The following is an 18,747-nucleotide window of genomic DNA, read 5'->3' on the forward strand; positions in this document are numbered from 1 at the left end:
TTCATATCTTTCTTTCTACAAACTAATTCTTTCTTCCTGTATTGTATCCAAACATAAGACCTTTCCTTTATATATTACCACCACTGAATTAACTACTTTTATGAATCTGGTGTCCATCTTGTTGTGTTAATGAGGTATGGCAACTTGGACCGATGCATATGTGCCTGATCCTACGTCGTAGCTGACTTACTGACTGATTGAAGTATCTGTTATAACACTAAAAGGATATTTTATATTTTCTTCTAACAGCATTCGCTATCAAATGTCGTGTTTGTTTACCATGTGAGGACAAATACAAAAAATTATTCCAAATTACAAAAGATGAAATTTTAGACAGCTGTGGAGTTTGTATTGTAAGTCAAGCGAAAATAACCTCATATTATAGTAAAATAAAGAAGGTTTTATTTTTAATTTATTGTTTGTATTATGAATAAACCAACAGTCTACTGTGGGAGAGAACAAACCAGCTCTCATCTGAAGAAGAAATTACAAAAATGACGATGGAAATGGACAGGACATATATTACGGAAATCATCAAACTGTATCACGAGGCAAGCACTAACTTGGAATCCTGAAGAGAAGAGGAAAAAAGGAAAGCCAAAGAACACATTATGTCGGCAAATAGAACCAGATATGAAAAGGATGAATAACAACTAGATAGGACTGCCCATGACAGGGTTGGATGGTGAGTGCTGGTGAGCGGCCTATGCTCCTCCACGAGGAGTAACAGGCGTAAGAAGACGAAGAAGAAGAAGAATCGTGAATAAACATTATGAAGGCATGTTCCACTGTAAATTAATATCAACTGGAGGATAAATGGAAACATGTATCGCACTGAATAGCTGTGTTTATATCAGTTTGGTACTCATTGGTATTGGTACAACCAAGATCAACATGAAATTAATAACCATAGTTCCCGATTACTGCTTATACTCTTACTACCTCTACCACTACAGGATTCTAATCGACAACTGTATCTCTGTGCTAATGTGGTATGGCAACTCGAACTGATGTACGTACGTACGAGGTTCTACGTTGTTGCTGACTGACTGACTGAATAACCATAGTCATGTCTTACATGTGTACATGCAAAATGTTTGCAGATTTTTTGTATATATAATTACTGAATAACCATACAGTTGTCTTGTAAGATATTTAATTATCTAATTTATATTGAGGAAGCAGATTTCTAGAACATGTGTTCATATAATTGGGCGATAAACACACACCTAATTATAGATTTACACTACCCACTGATTTTAATTAGATAACTATTTTTAACCATTAGAAGTATTAGAAAGCTGTTTAGTATCAGCATAAAACTCCTTTCCAGTTCATGTTCTAAAAATCACATATGGACAAACTCAGATTCTTTAGGTCTCCTGACAAGGAAGTAACCTTCAGACCATTGAGGTGATATTTAATAGTTTACATTACTAAATTCAGTCAATTTATGATCGTAAGAGATCCTTTTCCATTGTGAATAGCAATAGTTGTCTAATGGCTGACATAATTTTGCATATTTGATATCTTATTTCAAAACATTTGAAGAGCATAAAAACAAAGATCTTAGCAGAATAACATGATTTCACTTTATTTTGTTTACTTCTAATCAACTGGGGATCATAAAATTAGTTGAATATATTCACATAAATGAGTTTGAATTCACTTGATATTAGTTGGCTTGTATCTTCCCATTGAGGTTTAAAACTGCGATTGATCAATCTGTTATCGGCATTTGTGCATACTGTGCGTATGCCTCGATATTGCCTTAATTCACAAGCTTTTTGTAAGCAATAATGGATAGTGGCTGGCAGTGGAATCCAAGACGCGCGTTTCGTCCTATTTCGGACTCGTTAGCTGAATGTACCTGCATCTCAGAGTTGATGTTCATTCTGGGACTCGAACCCAGTACCATTCACTTCAAACAGCATCGTGTTATCCACTTAGCTACTGAGTCCTGATAGCCACTTGCTTGGTTACAAAGTATTGTAAATACATCATTATAGAATAGCAGGAATACAAATAATATTAAGAAACTAAATCAAACATTGTATATATACGGATCATATATAGAAGTGTATTTTTCTTAACAATGTTTTGTTTTTCTTCAATTTCTCATTTACAGACAGCTTACTCAACTTTCCAAGGTTATCAAATGGAAGGTCGAGGTTGTTTACTTAAATGTCCACCTAGAGATGTCATCAATGAGCTTACTCCAGGACTTGTTAACAAGTATAACTGTTGTTATTATGATTTATGCAATAGAACAAACAAACTATTTGTACAATACAAATTAATTATTCTCATTTCATGTTTACTCAATTCATTATTTATTGTTGTGAATAGATTTAGTGTTTGTTAAATGTAAATACATGTCAGCATTTCACCAAGACATATTCTTATCATATATTTACGAGTGTTGTTTAATGCGATTACCAAATTTTTGTGACTTTTAGCCCGCAGAGCTTTTAGTCTTGCTCGCGAACGCTTAAATACTGAACGGCTGTTTCGTCTTAGTATGGGACTCTTCGGCAGTGCGCATTCACGATTCCGCCTCGTGAGATTCCAACCCAGGACCTACCGGTCTCATGCGCGAACGCTTAACATCTAGACTTTTGAGTTGACATCCAATGGTGTTAATGTCTAACCTCAACCAATTCACGAAATTGTGCCACTGTCCACCATTGTCTTTGGTGAGTTACTATATCACAACAGACCCGACTGAACTCCACTGGTCACTGCTTCTCATTAGAACTCCAGGAAATACCTCTTAGAGACCATCACTGGTGAGCATATGATGATCATATGATAATTATCAATCAAAACAATCAAATATTTCTTAAGATAAATGATCTGACAATGTTGTAGTTATGGTTCAAAACTCTAGACTAGTGTATTTCGTAGGAATTACTTATAATCATAGAACAATATAACTGAACAGTAAAAGTATGTATAAAGCTACTTCCCATTACTTTGACATTTGTGATCGAAAAAAAATGACTTTATCTAAAAAAAAACCAGAAAAAACTTCCATGTGTTGAACACAAAACTGTTATATATTGTTCAGTAACTCATCAGTAGTGCTCATTTGCAATCTCAGAACTATTGGATTTTAAGAGACGCACAAATACTTTAGATCTCTAGATTAGAATACAATACTTCATATTCTCAACTACAATCATATTACCAACTCAATGAAAGACCCAGATGGGATTGCGTGCACTCATTACTGAGTTTCATATCCAAACGAAACAACCTTAAAGTACTTCGGTGTTTTTAGAGATGATCTGTTTAAATTATAGCCATAATTTCAATTACCTACAAATCGAACAATTTCAACTAGTGTCACTTCGTAAACATTTGTTTATCTAACTGTTCATGAAATATTTATCAGTTATCGTAAATATGGACATAAAAAGAGTCCTAAAGTAGGACGAAATGGCCGTCCAGTGATTACAGGTTGTCCATGGTGGTCTAGCTTCAATTGACTCATGATCTCAACTATTAAAATTACGATAATATCCACAAAACCCCTTCTGATACAAATCAACATGTGCTCACTAATGATTGGCTTCAAGAGGTAGTTTCCTGGAGTTCTAATAAAAGCAGTAATCAGTGGAGTTCAACCGAGTCTGTTGTGAGATAGTGACTCACTGAGGACAATAGTGGATTCGTCGCTCAATTTCGTGGATTAGTTGAAGTTAGACATCAACACCGTTGGATGCCGGCCAGCTCAATGGTCTAGATTTTAAGCAGTGATGCGCGAGACCGATAGATCCTGAGTTCGAATATTACGAGGCAAGGTCGTGGATGAGCACTGGTGAGGAGTCCCGTAATAGGACGAAACGACCGATCATTGATTCCAGGTTTTCCATGTTGGTCTAGCTTCAATTGGCTCATGAGTTCAACTATTAAAATTACTAAAATATCCACAAAAGCCCCTTCTGATATGAATGTATAAATATCGAAAAGATTAGGTAACAGACAAATTTATGTGAATACAAATATGCTCACCATGTCAAAGAAAGATCTGTCACACTATCCCGCTGAATATATAATTAAGGTCGGAAAGGTCTGAACGCAGTAAACTTTACAAATTAAAAATGTTATGGCTTCCGTCTTTTAATGGAAGTATCTATATTATCTCAATTATTTATTAGATATCTAATCGTTGCTTCTGTGAAAACTTTGTTGTCAGATACAGGTTCCTAGGTACTTCTGAATCTGGATAGTATAGTATTGTTAACAAATATTCCCACACTTTTAAGTGTAAGGGTTTCTATTCAAGTTTTCACTAATAAGATACAAAATGGTAAGTAAAACAATCATTTTTTAATTTGTTCGGACCCGCTGAAACATAATTTATCTTTGCACAATATACTATTGTAATAACATTTTTAACCAAGTCAGTAAAACGATAATCATGGAACATGTATTCACCATAGAGTCTAGTGAATCAAAATAACTTAAATAAAAGTGATAAACACTTAAGTGTTGAAATAAACGTTTAATCTACTTTGTAATTTCTCCACTTATTCTTTGCTATAAAGTGAAGCTCAAAACCTATCAGATCGATAAACAATAATACAAGACTACATTGTCATCAATTTGTTCCTTTTCAGTTTGGGGTTGTGTGGATTATTGAATTTCATTGAAATCATGAACTGATCAATGACAGACTACCATTTAAAACCTGTAAGCGCTGGACAGCCTTTTCGTTTTAGTATGGGACCCATCAGCAGCGTGCAGCCACGATCTTGCAACAATCTCTTCAAACCTAAACTGAAAATTATCATGTTCTCACTTATAACTAGCTTATAGAGTTAATTTTCAGGTTTCGATTGAGGAACCGTAGCCAACGGAGTTCAACAGTGTCGGGTATGATGTTAAGTGTTCAAGCAAGACCGAAGGTCCTTTTCTGGAATCCCGCGTGCAGAACCATGGACACTCGCTGATGAGAGGTTCTATACTAGAAACTTCACTTCAGTACTTCCAGGTATTCAATAGTGGTTCGACACTGATTAGTTCGTGATTTCAATAAAATTTCTTTCATTAAATCAAATACTTATTTATTACTGGATGATATCCTATAATCAAGAATGAAAATAAGTAGTTTAATGGTGTAAGTGAATAAACGATCTGATGAACTTTACTAGATAACGAATAATCAGTTAGGATCGATAATGAATGCTTCATACCTATCTACTTTGATTTCTCGATGTTTGATTTACGATGGGATACAACCAGAAACTTTTAATATCTACTCTAATAAAAAGAATGAACAAATTACCATTTTTTCACAGCTTCAAAGTCGTAAATGACAAAACTTTAATTTCCGCTCAAATAATCCCAGAGGAGATTAAAGAAGCAGGTAACAAAACGTTGTATAATCATAATTTAATGTTAGTGTATACGTTATATCTTTTAGACATAGATTTATTATGAGCTCATTTCATATGTTTGTGATATCTTAACAAATACGAAGAAACGTTTTCAGAAGTTTACACTATCATGTACATGATATTCTTCATATGATTGGTCTCTGTTGACAACTATGGATCATTAGGGGATTCTTCGATAATATCTGTATCTGCCATTTTAATCAAAGATCTGTTTGATTACTTACTTATGTAGCGGTAAGTAAATCCCCAAAATAAATAGCACTGTAAGTTTTCGACATTGGATGCTGACCATATGTTTTAGTGGACTCATCTAGCTGAAGGCGCTCGGTCAGGCATCCGCACCAGATCACGTGTGGTAACGCCGTGCTCAACATCAACCGCAATCGCTAGCCAGATTAGATCAGAGAATTCCGATATATTGGTCAACGCCAAATATACTCTTCCGATCTCCTCGACTCTGTCTTTTGATTTCTCTGGGTGGGAACGAAATATATTAGAAGGTGTTACTGGTAGAAGCGTTGTCAAATACTGAATACCTGTGACACCATCATTGGTGAGACCGACGTGATCTGGTACACCTAATTGCAACTGCGAGTCTGTTCCTTTTTGGGATTTTTTATATACCATTGCCTTATTTTTTTAAACATTGTGATTTTTTTTCGTGTTTTTTCTTGGATATATATATATTTCCCCTCGTTCATTATCGTACTTCATATTTCATCATGACTGAACAGACACCTAAAGTACTCAAGCTTAAGACTTTGTCCCCACCTTCGTTTCAACTGATGCCTTTCTGGCCCGACAACATCGAAGCCTGGTTTTGCTACGCAGAAGCCGACTTCTCCGAGCACGGCGTGATCGACACACGTGCACAATTCCTCGAAGTAGTCAAGGCACTACCGCGCGAATTCAACAGGTACGTAACACCTAGTATGTTTACTAGTGATGTTTCCGATCCTTACGAAATCTTAAAACGTTCGATTCGTAAACGAGGAGACCTAACCGATCGACAAAGGTTAGATCAACTCTTCAATAACATCGACCTGCAACACGGTTCTGCGACGGACATGTTGCAACGGATGGGAGAGGTGATAGGCCCAAGAACTTTCGACGAAGGTCTATTCAAACAACTCTTCTTGTCAAAACTTTCCCAACAGGTGCAAGCAGTTCTGGTCTCGTTCCAGAACAACGCCTTAGACGAGCTAGCTGCATCTGCCGGCCGCATTTTAGAAATTACGAAACCTTCTACTACCGAGGTATTTTCAGTCGAAGAAAAACCTCAAACGACTCAGAATGATATAACCGAGTTATGTCACACACTCACGCGTTATCTTAGTCTTCGTACCGACCGTAAGAGATCGCGCACTCCACGTAGAAACATTTCACGTAAGCGATCTGTCTCTAGACCACGAGAGACAGATAACCCCGACTGGTGCTGGTATCATAACCAGTATGGAAAATTTTCCAGAAATTGCAGAAAACCCTGCAATTTTCCCAACACGAAATCGAGTGACTCGAAAAACAACTCGGGAAACTTCCAGGCCGGCACGCGTTAACGGCAACCGTAGCCGGCGAACATAGCCGTCTGTTATACGTCACAGATGTGACAACGAGAGTTCGCTACCTTGTCGATACTGGCGCAGAAGTTAGCGTTCTCCCAGCGAATCCCAACGATCGGCTTCAAGAATCGGCTCTAAACTTACAGGCGGCAAACGGAAAACCGATCGCTACGTATGGCAAAAGGTACGTTTACCTTAACGTGGGTTTTACGCAAACCCATCCACTGGATTTTCGTTGTTGCAGATGTTTCTATGCCAATCATTGGTATGGACCTTCTACAACACCACAATCTGATCATCGACACTCGCAAACGGAGGCTAGTAGACGGAAACACTAAGTTGTCCGTTTGTGTAACTTCTTTTACTGGTTGCAGAGTATCCTTAGTTACAGTTAAACATATGATAGACCCACTCTATCAACCACTACTCGATAAGTACCCTGGGATACAACAAACTCAACCGAAACTACCGTGTGTAACCAGCAACGTTACACATCACATCACGACTACAGGACCACCTGTATTCTCTGAAGCACGACGACTAGCTCCTGAAAAGCTAAGGTTAGCGAAAAGCGAGTTCGACCATATGATAGACTTAGGAATCATACGACCGTCAAGTAGCCCATATGCATCTCCGTTGCACATGGTCCCTAAAAAGGACAGCAACGATTGGCGTCCAACTGGCGACTATCGGCGATTGAATGCAAAAACCATTCCCGATCGTTACCCGTTGCCTCACATTCACGATTTGACAGCTACCTTGAAAGGTACAACTGTCTTTTCGAAAATCGACTTGGTTAAAGCGTATAACCAAATCCCTGTGGCTACTGACGACATACCGAAAACAGCTATCATAACTCCCTTCGGACTCTATGAATTTTTGCGAATGCCTTTCGGTCTAAGAAATGCTGCTCAAACATTCCAAAGATTCATAGACGACGTTTTTCGAGGTCTCAACTTCGTACATGCGTATGTTGATGACTGCCTAATCGCAAGTCCGGACAGAGAAACACATCTCAAGCATCTGGATCTTGTTTTCGAACGACTACAAAAGCATGGCATTACTGTAAACGTTCAGAAATGCCAAATTGGAACCGACTCATTAGACTTTCTGGGACACACTATCGATGCTCAAGGTATCCGATACCTTAGAACCAAAGTGGCGGCCATTCTGGATTACCCAGAACCGACCACCGTCAAGCAATTACGCACGTTTAACGGCCTGGTAAGTTTCTATAGACGTTTCATACCCAAATGCGCATTACTTATGAAACCTCTGACCGACCAACTTCGTGGAAATGCGAAATCCATTAATTTGGACGACACCGCACGAAAAGCATTCTCCACAGTTAAGGAACGGATCGCTAAAGCAGCAATGCTCGCACATCAGGACACCGAAGCACCCATTAGTATCGCAGTATACGCATCGACTCGGCAATCGGTGGCGTCTTACAACAATGGGTTAACAACTCATGGCAACCCTTAGCCTTTTTCTCTAGACGGTTGCTAGACAACGAATCGAGGTACAGCACATTCGGTAGGGAACTCCTAGCTATGTATTGTGCTGTACGGCATTTCCAACACTACATCGAAGGTCGTGAATTCACTCTTTTTACGGACCATAAACCGCTCACTTTCTCGTTAAGCTCTCCTTCAGATAAGTACTCTCCCCGTGAGTCTCGACAACTGGACTACATTTCGCAGTTTACTTCAGATATTCAACACATTTCTGGAGCAAACAATGTAGTTGCAGACGCCTTATCTTGCATAACTTCCTTGAACAGTTTCCAAGGAATCGACCTTCTTAAACTCGCCGAGCTTCAAAAAGAAGACACTGATCTTCAGCACGAGTTATCGTCCACAACACTTAAACTACGCATCAAACAGATGGGAACAGGTAAAGAAACCTTACTTTGTGACACATCTACAGGTAGGGATCGCCCAATCGTTCCGAAACATTATCGACGCAATGTCTTCAATACATTGCACAAACTTTCTCATCCAGGCGTCCGTGCAACCATCAAGCTTATAGCAGAAAGGTTTTGCTGGCCTGGAATGAATAAAGACGTGAGGGAGTGGGCACGTTCCTGTGTAAGCTGCCCAAAATCTAAGGTTATCAGACATAATAAATGTCCTTTAGGCTCATTTAAAACTCCCGATGCTCGTTTCGACCATGTTCATCTGGATTTGGTAGGACCTTTACCAGATTCAAATGGATACTCTTACCTCTTAACCTGCGTAGACCATTTCACTCGATGGCCAGAAGCAGTACCTATTAAGGACATCACTGCTGAAACAGTGGCCCGCACCTTCGTCGAACGATGGGTAGCAAACTTCGGTTGCCCTTCAACCATCACCACAGACCGCGGACGTCAGTTTGAATCTGAACTTTTCCGTCGTCTGACCACACTTTTAGGAATCACTCGCTTCCGAACGACCGCCTACCAACCACAAGCAAACGGGTTGGTAGAACGTTTTCACCGACAACTAAAAGCTTCACTATCAGCTTCAAACGTTTCACAGTGGACCGACGCTCTTCCACTCGTCTTACTAGGTATCCGCAATGCAGTGAAAGCTGACATTGGATACACTGCGGCTCAACTCGTTTATGGAACGACACTTCGACTTCCAGGAGAATTCGTTGATCCTTCGTCTTCTTCAATGAACATGGATCTAACCTCCTACACGAACAGGCTTACAAACGCAATGCGTTCAGTTAAACCTGCTTCCACTCGACCTCAATCAACTGATGTTTTCGTTCAACCTGACTTACGATATAGTACACACGTTTTCGTTCGTCGAAACTCGCATCGACGACCTTTCGAATCAGCATACGAAGGAACTTTCAAAGTTCTTCAACGTGAATCTAAGTACTATATAGTCGATAAGAACGGAACAAACGATAGCATCAGCATCGATCGCCTCAAAGCAGCGTATTTAGAAGGAAATCCTATCTACGTCGATTTTCCTTCGGTACAATCGAACGACACGACTCCACTCATAATTCCTCAACCGACAACCAACACTAGCGATGATACTCCGAATGTATCTGAAAACAAACTTAAAACGACGCGTTCTGGAAGAAAAGTTAGATTTCCAGAGCATTTAAACGACTATTGCACGTAAGGCACTACTAGACATTTAATATTATCTCGATCTTTCTTTTTACGACATATACTTTTTAAAAAAAATTTTTAATATGCTTATATATTTTTATTTTTTATTCCAAAAAAAACAAATTTTTTTAACGATATTACGTGTAAATTAGTTTAGATTCCAATTTTTTTCGCCGACATTGTGTTTTTACGCACATACGAGTGTATTTCGACATGCACTTACATATTCTTTTTTCTTTTCCAGGACGGCTGGAAAAGAACGATGCAGTTTACGAGGATTCGAGATTTTTGTTGTAACTTTTTCTTTTTTTACTATGTTGTACCTCGGTCCCATATAGTAAGGAAAGACGACCAGACGCTGCTACACTTAGTAAGCTATCAGAAGAGTGTTTACCAACGACAAACTCGTTGGGTTTAAACTTCTGGCTGGCCACGTCTTAGGGTCGTCACTGCCACACTAGGGGGGAGTGAACTGTAGCGGTAAATAAATCCCCAAAATAAATAGCACTGTAAGTTTTCGACATTGGATGCTGACCATATGTTTTAGTGGACTCATCTAGCTGAAGGCGCTCGGTCAGGCATCCGCACCAGATCACGTGTGGTAACGCCGTGCTCAACATCAACCGCAATCGCTAGCCAGATTAGATCAGAGAATTCCGATATATTGGTCAACGCCAAATATACTCTTCCGATCTCCTCGACTCTGTCTTTTGATTTCTCTGGGTGGGAACGAAATATATTAGAAGGTGTTACTGGTAGAAGCGTTGTCAAACACTGAATACCTGTGACATCATCACTTACTTACGCCTGTTACTCGTAATGGAGTATAGGTCATCGACAAGCAATCACCAACCCACCCCTTCATGGGCTACCTTTCCTAGTTCTGTCCAATTTTTGTTCATTTTTCTCATGCCTATCTCCATTTCTCGAGGCAACGTGTTTTTTGGTCTTCCTCTACTCCTCCTTTGACCAAGAAGATTCTAAGAGAGGGATTGCATTGTGACACAGTTGCGTGCTTTCCTCAGCGTGTGTTTTATCCAATTCCAACACTTCTTCCTGATCTCTTCCTCCACTGGGATCTGGTTTGTTCTCTCCCACAGCACGTTGTTGCTAATAGTGTCCAGCCAACGGATCTGAAGTATTTTACGTAGACAATTGTTAATAAACACTTGCATCTTCTGGATGATGGCTTTCGTAGTTCTCTAGGTTTCTACCCCATACAATAGAACTGTCTTGACATTTGTATTGAAAATCCTGACATTGGTGTTGGTTGACAGTTGCTTTGAGTTGCAGATGTTCCTCAGTTGTATATATACTGCTCATGCTTTGCCGATCAGCACCTTCACATTTGAATTAGATCCATCGTGCTCATCAATGACGCTGTCCAGATATGTAAAGGTCTTTACATCTTCCAAATCGTCTCCGTCAATTGTGGTTGGATTGGTGCATGCTGTGTTGTATCGGAGAATCTTGCTTTTCCCTTTGTGTATATTGAGACTTACTGCTGCTGATGCTGCTGCCACACTGTTCGTCTTCTCCTGCATTTGTTGTTGCGTTTGGGATAGAAGGGCCAGATCATCTGCGAAGTCTAGATCGTCCAATTGCATCCTAGATGTCCATTGTATCCCGTGTTTCCCTTCAGATGTTGACGTCTTCATGATCCAGTCGATCACCAGGAGAAAGAGAAAGGGTGAGAGTAAGCAACCTTGCCTGACACCGGTCTTTACTTCGAACGAGTCTGCAACCTGTCCTTCATGCACAATTTTGCAGTTTAATCCATCATATGAATTCTGTATGATATTGACTATCTTCTGAGGCACGCCGTAGTGTCGAAGAAGTTTCCATAGTGTTATTCTGTCCACGCTGTTAAATGCTTTTTCGTAGTCCTGTTTAATTAACGGGTGGATATTTTGATTCAGTAAATTCATCAATAATACATTAACGTTTTTAAACGATAGTTACGAGGTTCAGATCTCAGTGTGAATATCAATAATGAACTGAAGGCAAGTTTATTTGATGAGTCTTATATTTGAAGAAAATTATTTCGATGATTCTATTAATCACCATAATCTGAAATATTCGGTGAGACTATAATTTATGCACGGGATTTGAACGGATCTTATGTGATCTTGAGGAATATTAGGCAATCATAAAACAGTTAATATGAAGTAAAAATAGATTATATGAAACCAAAGAATTAAAGTGGATACACTTCTTTTACATGGTTTATAAACTTGTCAAGGTTAGAAGGAGGTTAGGAAGTTCTGAAATCGTAATGCATATGGTAGAGGAAGACATCCATATGGCTTCATAATAGTCGACCTCTCGAGGTATGGTAAGGTAGTAAGAACTCCTTCAGCCTAGACCACATAGCTTCAATATTGTTAGTGTGTCGTTTTTATCTCACATATATCTCTACAATACTCATAACACTGAACAGCCTAAGCTTCAGTAACGTCTGTAAAAGTTGCAGCCAATGTTACTGGTGCTTTTATTATCCAATTCACAACAATTATCATGATTTGCCTTAGTCTCAATCAAGATCGAGCAAAGAACGTTCCTCTTCTAGCAGACTTCTACCTTCAACATAAATAACATCTAAAGACAATCATATCACGGTAGTCTGCACATGATACAACAGCCATCTAATTACCGCATTCACAAATAAAGGAACTTCTTAGTAATCCCATTTGTTGTAGCCACTCAATCGTCACGTCTTCTTTAAAATCCGCTGTGAACCGGTCGTACTTTAGCATCAGGTACTGAAATTGGCGCCGTGACATTGAAACCCCTCAAACGCTTTTGACTGACTTGAAAAGGTAACTCAAATAAAGAAAATAAATTTGATGCAGATAAATATTCCAAAAGATGTTTTAAATATTTTTAATGCTACTATCACTGAAGTGAACTAGTACGTAAATGGGGACAACTGAAATTACAGAATTCTTACTAAAATTTGAAAACTATACAGTAAATACTTCGTTTACAAAATGTTTATCAATTGTCTCAAACTTTATTGATCTTTTATTTCCATACTAATCATTCTCTGTTTCCGTTCTCATCTATTTGATCATGCCAACCTTCAGTTGCCAAGCCTTCCACTTTCGATTGGTGATACATACTATTTATATCTGCTGACATCAGTAGCACACACCATGCTGCTACTACTGTAGTGAACAAGAATACGAGTGAAATTACAGAGTATCTCAATAAAATCTGAGAGCCATCTAGTAAATCGTTAATTTGCAAAATATCAATCCATCATATCAAACTTAACTGTTGCTGTTACAAACATCAATCTGTTATCTCAGATTTGATTGTTCATAAGTTTTCATACCAATTACGTTCCGTTACCGACTTTTTCTCATCGACCTTCTACTGAAATGTATTCTATGCCCGACCACCGTTATATACTACTTGTGTGGATATAAGTACCCACACCACACTACTACTGCTATTACTAGTAATAGTAATAGTTGTTTTCGTCTGGTTTTCGTGTGTGAGAAAATGATTTGTGATACAGTTCTCTAAAATGGACAATTTTTACATGAACTTTAAAACAGTGATGACAGTCAAATATTGTTTATGAATTAGGAATTTTTAATACATACAAACTTATATTCCAAAATAATAGATGAAACTTGACTGTGTGTGTGTGTGTGGTTGATGAAGTTAGCATAACGAATCATTGTCATTGTTAAAAGTAATAATATTAATTAATATTATGTGGTTTAGTCCGATTTCAGTGTGATTTTCACTATTAACTGAAGACAATTTCAAAACTATGAGAAACTGAAAATCTGTTTCATTTGAGTAATGAAGTTATGAGAACAGTACTTATCCAAGTCCTCATTCAGGATAGGATCAATTATCCCTAAATATATCTAGATATGAATAAGTTTTTCTGGTTAACGTTTGTTGAGTGAGTTAGTTCTTGACAGGATGGCGTCGCTAGCCCCATGCCCAACCCTCCTCCTTTAACCGGAGTTGGGACCGACAGCAGCCCCTGAGGGGCTCCAGGCGGAAAAGATAAAGAATGTAGCAGCAGCCTCAGCAGCAGTAGATCTCAATATACACAAAGGGAAAAGCAAGATTCTCCGATACAAAACAACATGCAACAATCGAATCACACTTGAAGGAGAAGATTTGGAAGATGTAAAAACCTTAACATATCTGGACAGCATTATTGACGAACACGGTAGATCTGATGCAGATCGGCAAAGCATGAAAAGCATATATACAACTAAAGAATATCTGGAACTCCAAAGAGCTGTCGACCAATACCAAAGTCAGAATTTTCAATACAAATGTCAAGACAGTTCTACTGTATGGGGTGGAAACCTGGAGGAATACGAAAGCTATCATCTAGAAGATACAGGTGTTTATTAACAGTTGGCCAGAGACTATTAGGAACAACTTACTGTGGGAGAGAAAAAGCAATTTCCAGCGGAAGAAGAAATCAGGAAGAAGCTCTGGAAGTGGATAGGACACACATTGAGGAAGGCACACAGCTGCGTCACAAAGCAAGCGCTCAAATGTAATCCTCAAGGTCAAAGAAGTAGGAGGAGAGGAAAACAAAAAAACGCGTTACGTCGCGAAACAGACAGACATGAGAAAAATTAATAAAAATTGGACAGAACTAGAAAGGAAGGCCCATGACAGAGTTGGTTGGAGAATGCTTGTTGGTGGCCAATGCTCCATCGGGAGTAAAATATGTAATTAAGTAAGGAAGCAATAATTAGATATGTTTTTGAAAACTTGATCTCAACTATTGCTATACATTGATTAGATCACATAATTCACTGATTAGCAGTAAGAGGTATTTCGAGAAGAATTATTCCTTGTTACTGTTAAATAGAAAAAAAGTGAAAGCACCGTTTCAAATTACATGAATGTTCCAGATAAATTTCATGGTTGACAGTCAGTTTGTTACTCCCGGTAATATTAGGCTATAGTTAGATGATCTGCATGTTAATATTTTCCACTTTTACTTCCGTTACGCTTCAGTCTCATCATAAGCGCATAAAGACGCTGAGGTCACTTTCCCTGGTATAGATTTGTAATAGTTCGATGCTGTATGTAAGAAATGAAACTCTATACTTAGACGACTTTCCTATCGTCCTAAGGACAGATAATTCGGCGTTCATTATGAGATGGATGAATTAGATGCCGAAAGTACTGTTCAACAAATATTATTACATTTTAACTTACTCATAACTCTTGTGAACACCCAAGTCTGTACTCTTTCAGCAATTTACAGTATATCTGTTTACATTTTAAACAAAAGTTCGCCTCATGAAACTACATCCCAAATATAATCTGATTTTATATCCAGTACAATATTCTAAACATATCCTTATCAAAGTAACACGATCCTTTGGGGGAGTGTTCACACGGTTCGTGAGTCTTTAAATAATTGGTCATATTTATTATACAAAACCCAAATCAAAAATACTAATTGAAAATAGGTACAAAATAAATAGCATTCACAGAAATCTTTTGATTATAATGTAATGACATGATAACTTACAATTCACAAAAATACCTGTTGGTTTACCGAATCTTTTCAAACAATTCTAAAAATGTGAAAGGAAATGACTAAAGTATTCTAATCAGAATGAGTTTTGCGGAGATTTTAGTAATTTTAATAGTTGAAATCACGAGTCAATTGAAGCTAGACCACCATGGAAAGCCTCGAAGCACTGAACGGCTGTTTCGTTCTAGTATGGGACTCCTCATCAGTGCGCATCCACGATCTCGCCCCCTGCGAGATTCGAACCCATGACTTATCAGTCTCGCGCGCGAGCGGCGGAAGGAATCGTGGATGCGCACTGCTTAGTATTCCCATACTAGAACGAAACAGCCGTACAGTGCTTCTCGGTCTTCCATGATGGTCTAGCTTTAATTGACTCATGATGTCAACTATATATTTCGACATACAATTTCACTATGTCAACTAAAATAGATGATTATTTATAGATAAAATTTTTTGAATGTATAAATAATTTTCATAATTAAAACTAGTGGATAGTTATTGGTTGTCAAGTGACTAAAAAGAATGAATAAATAAACCTGTCCAAATGTTAGAATAAGCTTTATGGGCTTGTATAACACTACGACAAATAAGTTTTTAAATTGTATTACAAAATTTTATGTCAAAATTAGTTCAGGTAAGATGTAGTTGTCAAATTTATAAAATTAATTTTGTTTAATTTATTAATTGAATTCATGAGTCAATTAAAGATAGACTACCATGGAAAACCTGGAAGCATTGGACGACCTTTTCGTCCTAGTATGGAACTCCTTGGCGGTGCAAATCAACGATCTCGCCCTGAGAGATTCAACTATTACACCAAACCCATTCTGATATTATTCATCATGTGAACACTGATGACTAGCTTCAAGAGGTATTCCCTGAAGTTCTAATGAGAAGCAGTGACCAGTGGAGTTCAGTCGGGTCTGTTGTGATATAGTAACTCACTAAAGACAATGATGGACAGTGGCACAATTTCGTGAATTGGTTGAAGTTAGACATTAACACCATTGGATGCCAACTCAAAAGTTTAGATGTTAAGCGTTCGCGCATGAGACCGGTAGGTCCTGGGTTGGAATCTCACGAGGCGGAATCGTGAATGCGCACTGCCGAAGAGTCCCATACTAAGACGAAACAGCCGTTCAGGGATTTCAGGTTTTCCATGATGGTCTAGCTTCAACTGACTCATGAATTCAACTATTGAAATGACTAAAATCTTCGTCTACACGAATGGGACGTTAAGTTACATTAGACGAATATCTACACTAGATTTCACCACCACCCCCGGTGTCTATTCTACATGACTTCAACACAACTCAGATCAAGAACACGAAAAATTACAAACTGTTTCGTGAAAAAATTTTAGATCATATAACTAAAACTAATTAAGGCAATTTATGTGGATCAGTTTAATTATTAAAAAAAATTACTGGTCACTAAGTGACTGTACATTAGCATGAATTGATAAGTGGAGTTTAAATGCCGGGTCAGTAGTTAAAACGTTATGCGTCTGACTTGAGGTCGGACAACGTTAGCACATATGTCTAATGAGTCATGTAAAATGGGTATATAGGAATAAATAAACAATATTTCGTACTTCGTCATTTTATGAGACATCATTTTGAAAAGCTTTACTTTATTATATAAAACATTTTGGTAAATATTTAGACTTCATCAGTTGTTAAGTTAGTGAAATCCGCAATCTCATCAGATTTCAATTCAGTGGTTTAAAATTAATCCACCCACAGTGAGGCATCAATATCTTCTATTCGATCGATGATTGAATCATGACTGAATATGCCTGAATAGTATCACATTATGATGAAACAACTATACAGTACTCTCTGATTTCAATGGTTGTCTAACAGAAGTCATTTCATTATGTAAACTATCTTCAAAGTGGTGCATTAGACTAACAAAAATAATCGATTTTAGTACAGAGAAAAAGATAATTATTAAAATGTCGATAAGTATTGTCTAGCAGATATACTGAGATATGTCATCAAAAAGATGACATAACGTAATATCGATAAAGCGGTTTTGTAACGACTATTTTACGTTATAATAATAATAATCATAATAATAATTTATATATTCTGAAAAATAATAATTACAGAGTTCACACCAGTTTGCAGGCATGATCAATTCAATATAAATAGTAACATTAGATGTAGAGAACAAACATGTGATAGAAGAAAGTTTTAAGTATACTAATTCAGTAATTGTTTGGGTAATACATGTATTACAGCGATCCAATGCATCAACCGGGAACTTTTAATTTTTCTTAAATGCACAGCCTGTTGATTTATGAACGATGTAATTAAGGTCATTTCGTGTGCCAGATCGAAATTAATGATAATTATCTACAACTAGAGAAAGTAAAATGAAAACAGAGAGCACGGAACAACAAAGTAGTAATTACCAAAATATGTCAATCAGGTCTACCAAAATGCATGTGTCATGTGGCACAGTGATATACTGTTGATGTTATTCAAATTCGTTAAACTTGCTGGGGACGGTGTTAACATAAAGTGACAACAAGTAGGTGGTTTTACTTAGGGAATGCACTAATAAAAATGGCTAAATATTTAAAGTTCCTATAATATTACTTGTGGAATGAGGTACACTTACAGGTGTTAGAACATTCAATGCATTTTCAGAGGAGTAGTATGCATCGATGCAACGAACAAATAATGGCAGTGATTTTATCGTACGGATAGATTGTGGTAGGTTATTCCAGAGTCTAGAAAATTTACAGGTCAAGTAATTCATATAAAGAGATGATTTAGAATAAGTTTTTTTCACTAGTGTCAAGGAATTACGGATGTCACAATGAGAAGTTTCTGCATATTAAATCACGTGATTGAATGTAAAGGATAGTTTATTAAGTAGTTTGAAGAAAAAGATAAGATTTAGTTTGAGTCTTCTCTTGCATAAAGGGTCTAGCCCAAGTTTATTACATCTAGAATTATAAGATAAGGTACAATCAGCTGCAAGAATACGAAGTGTAGATCATCTCTGTACTGATTCCAGCCTTAATTTATCCTTTGTGCGCGCACTGCTAAGAATAAACGTGCAATATTCTACAAGTGGTCGAACACAAACTTTGTACATTGAAATACGTGACTCATTGTT

General features: G+C 37.7%; 1 protein-coding gene across 1 annotated transcript; it reads left to right on the top strand.

Moving 5' to 3' along the window:
* Positions 1 to 224: 224 nt before the first annotated feature.
* Positions 225 to 2,365, top strand: MS3_00002368 (uncharacterized protein; the record flags this gene model as incomplete). Its single annotated transcript, XM_035732469.1, has 2 exons — positions 225 to 398; positions 2,129 to 2,365. Coding segments are annotated over 2 exons (411 nt in total), but the record flags the coding sequence as incomplete, so codon positions are not given.
* Positions 2,366 to 18,747: the final 16,382 nt, after the last annotated feature.

This window comes from Schistosoma haematobium, chromosome 1 (assembly GCF_000699445.3).
Source record: "Schistosoma haematobium chromosome 1, whole genome shotgun sequence".
Taxonomy (NCBI): domain Eukaryota; kingdom Metazoa; phylum Platyhelminthes; class Trematoda; order Strigeidida; family Schistosomatidae; genus Schistosoma; species Schistosoma haematobium.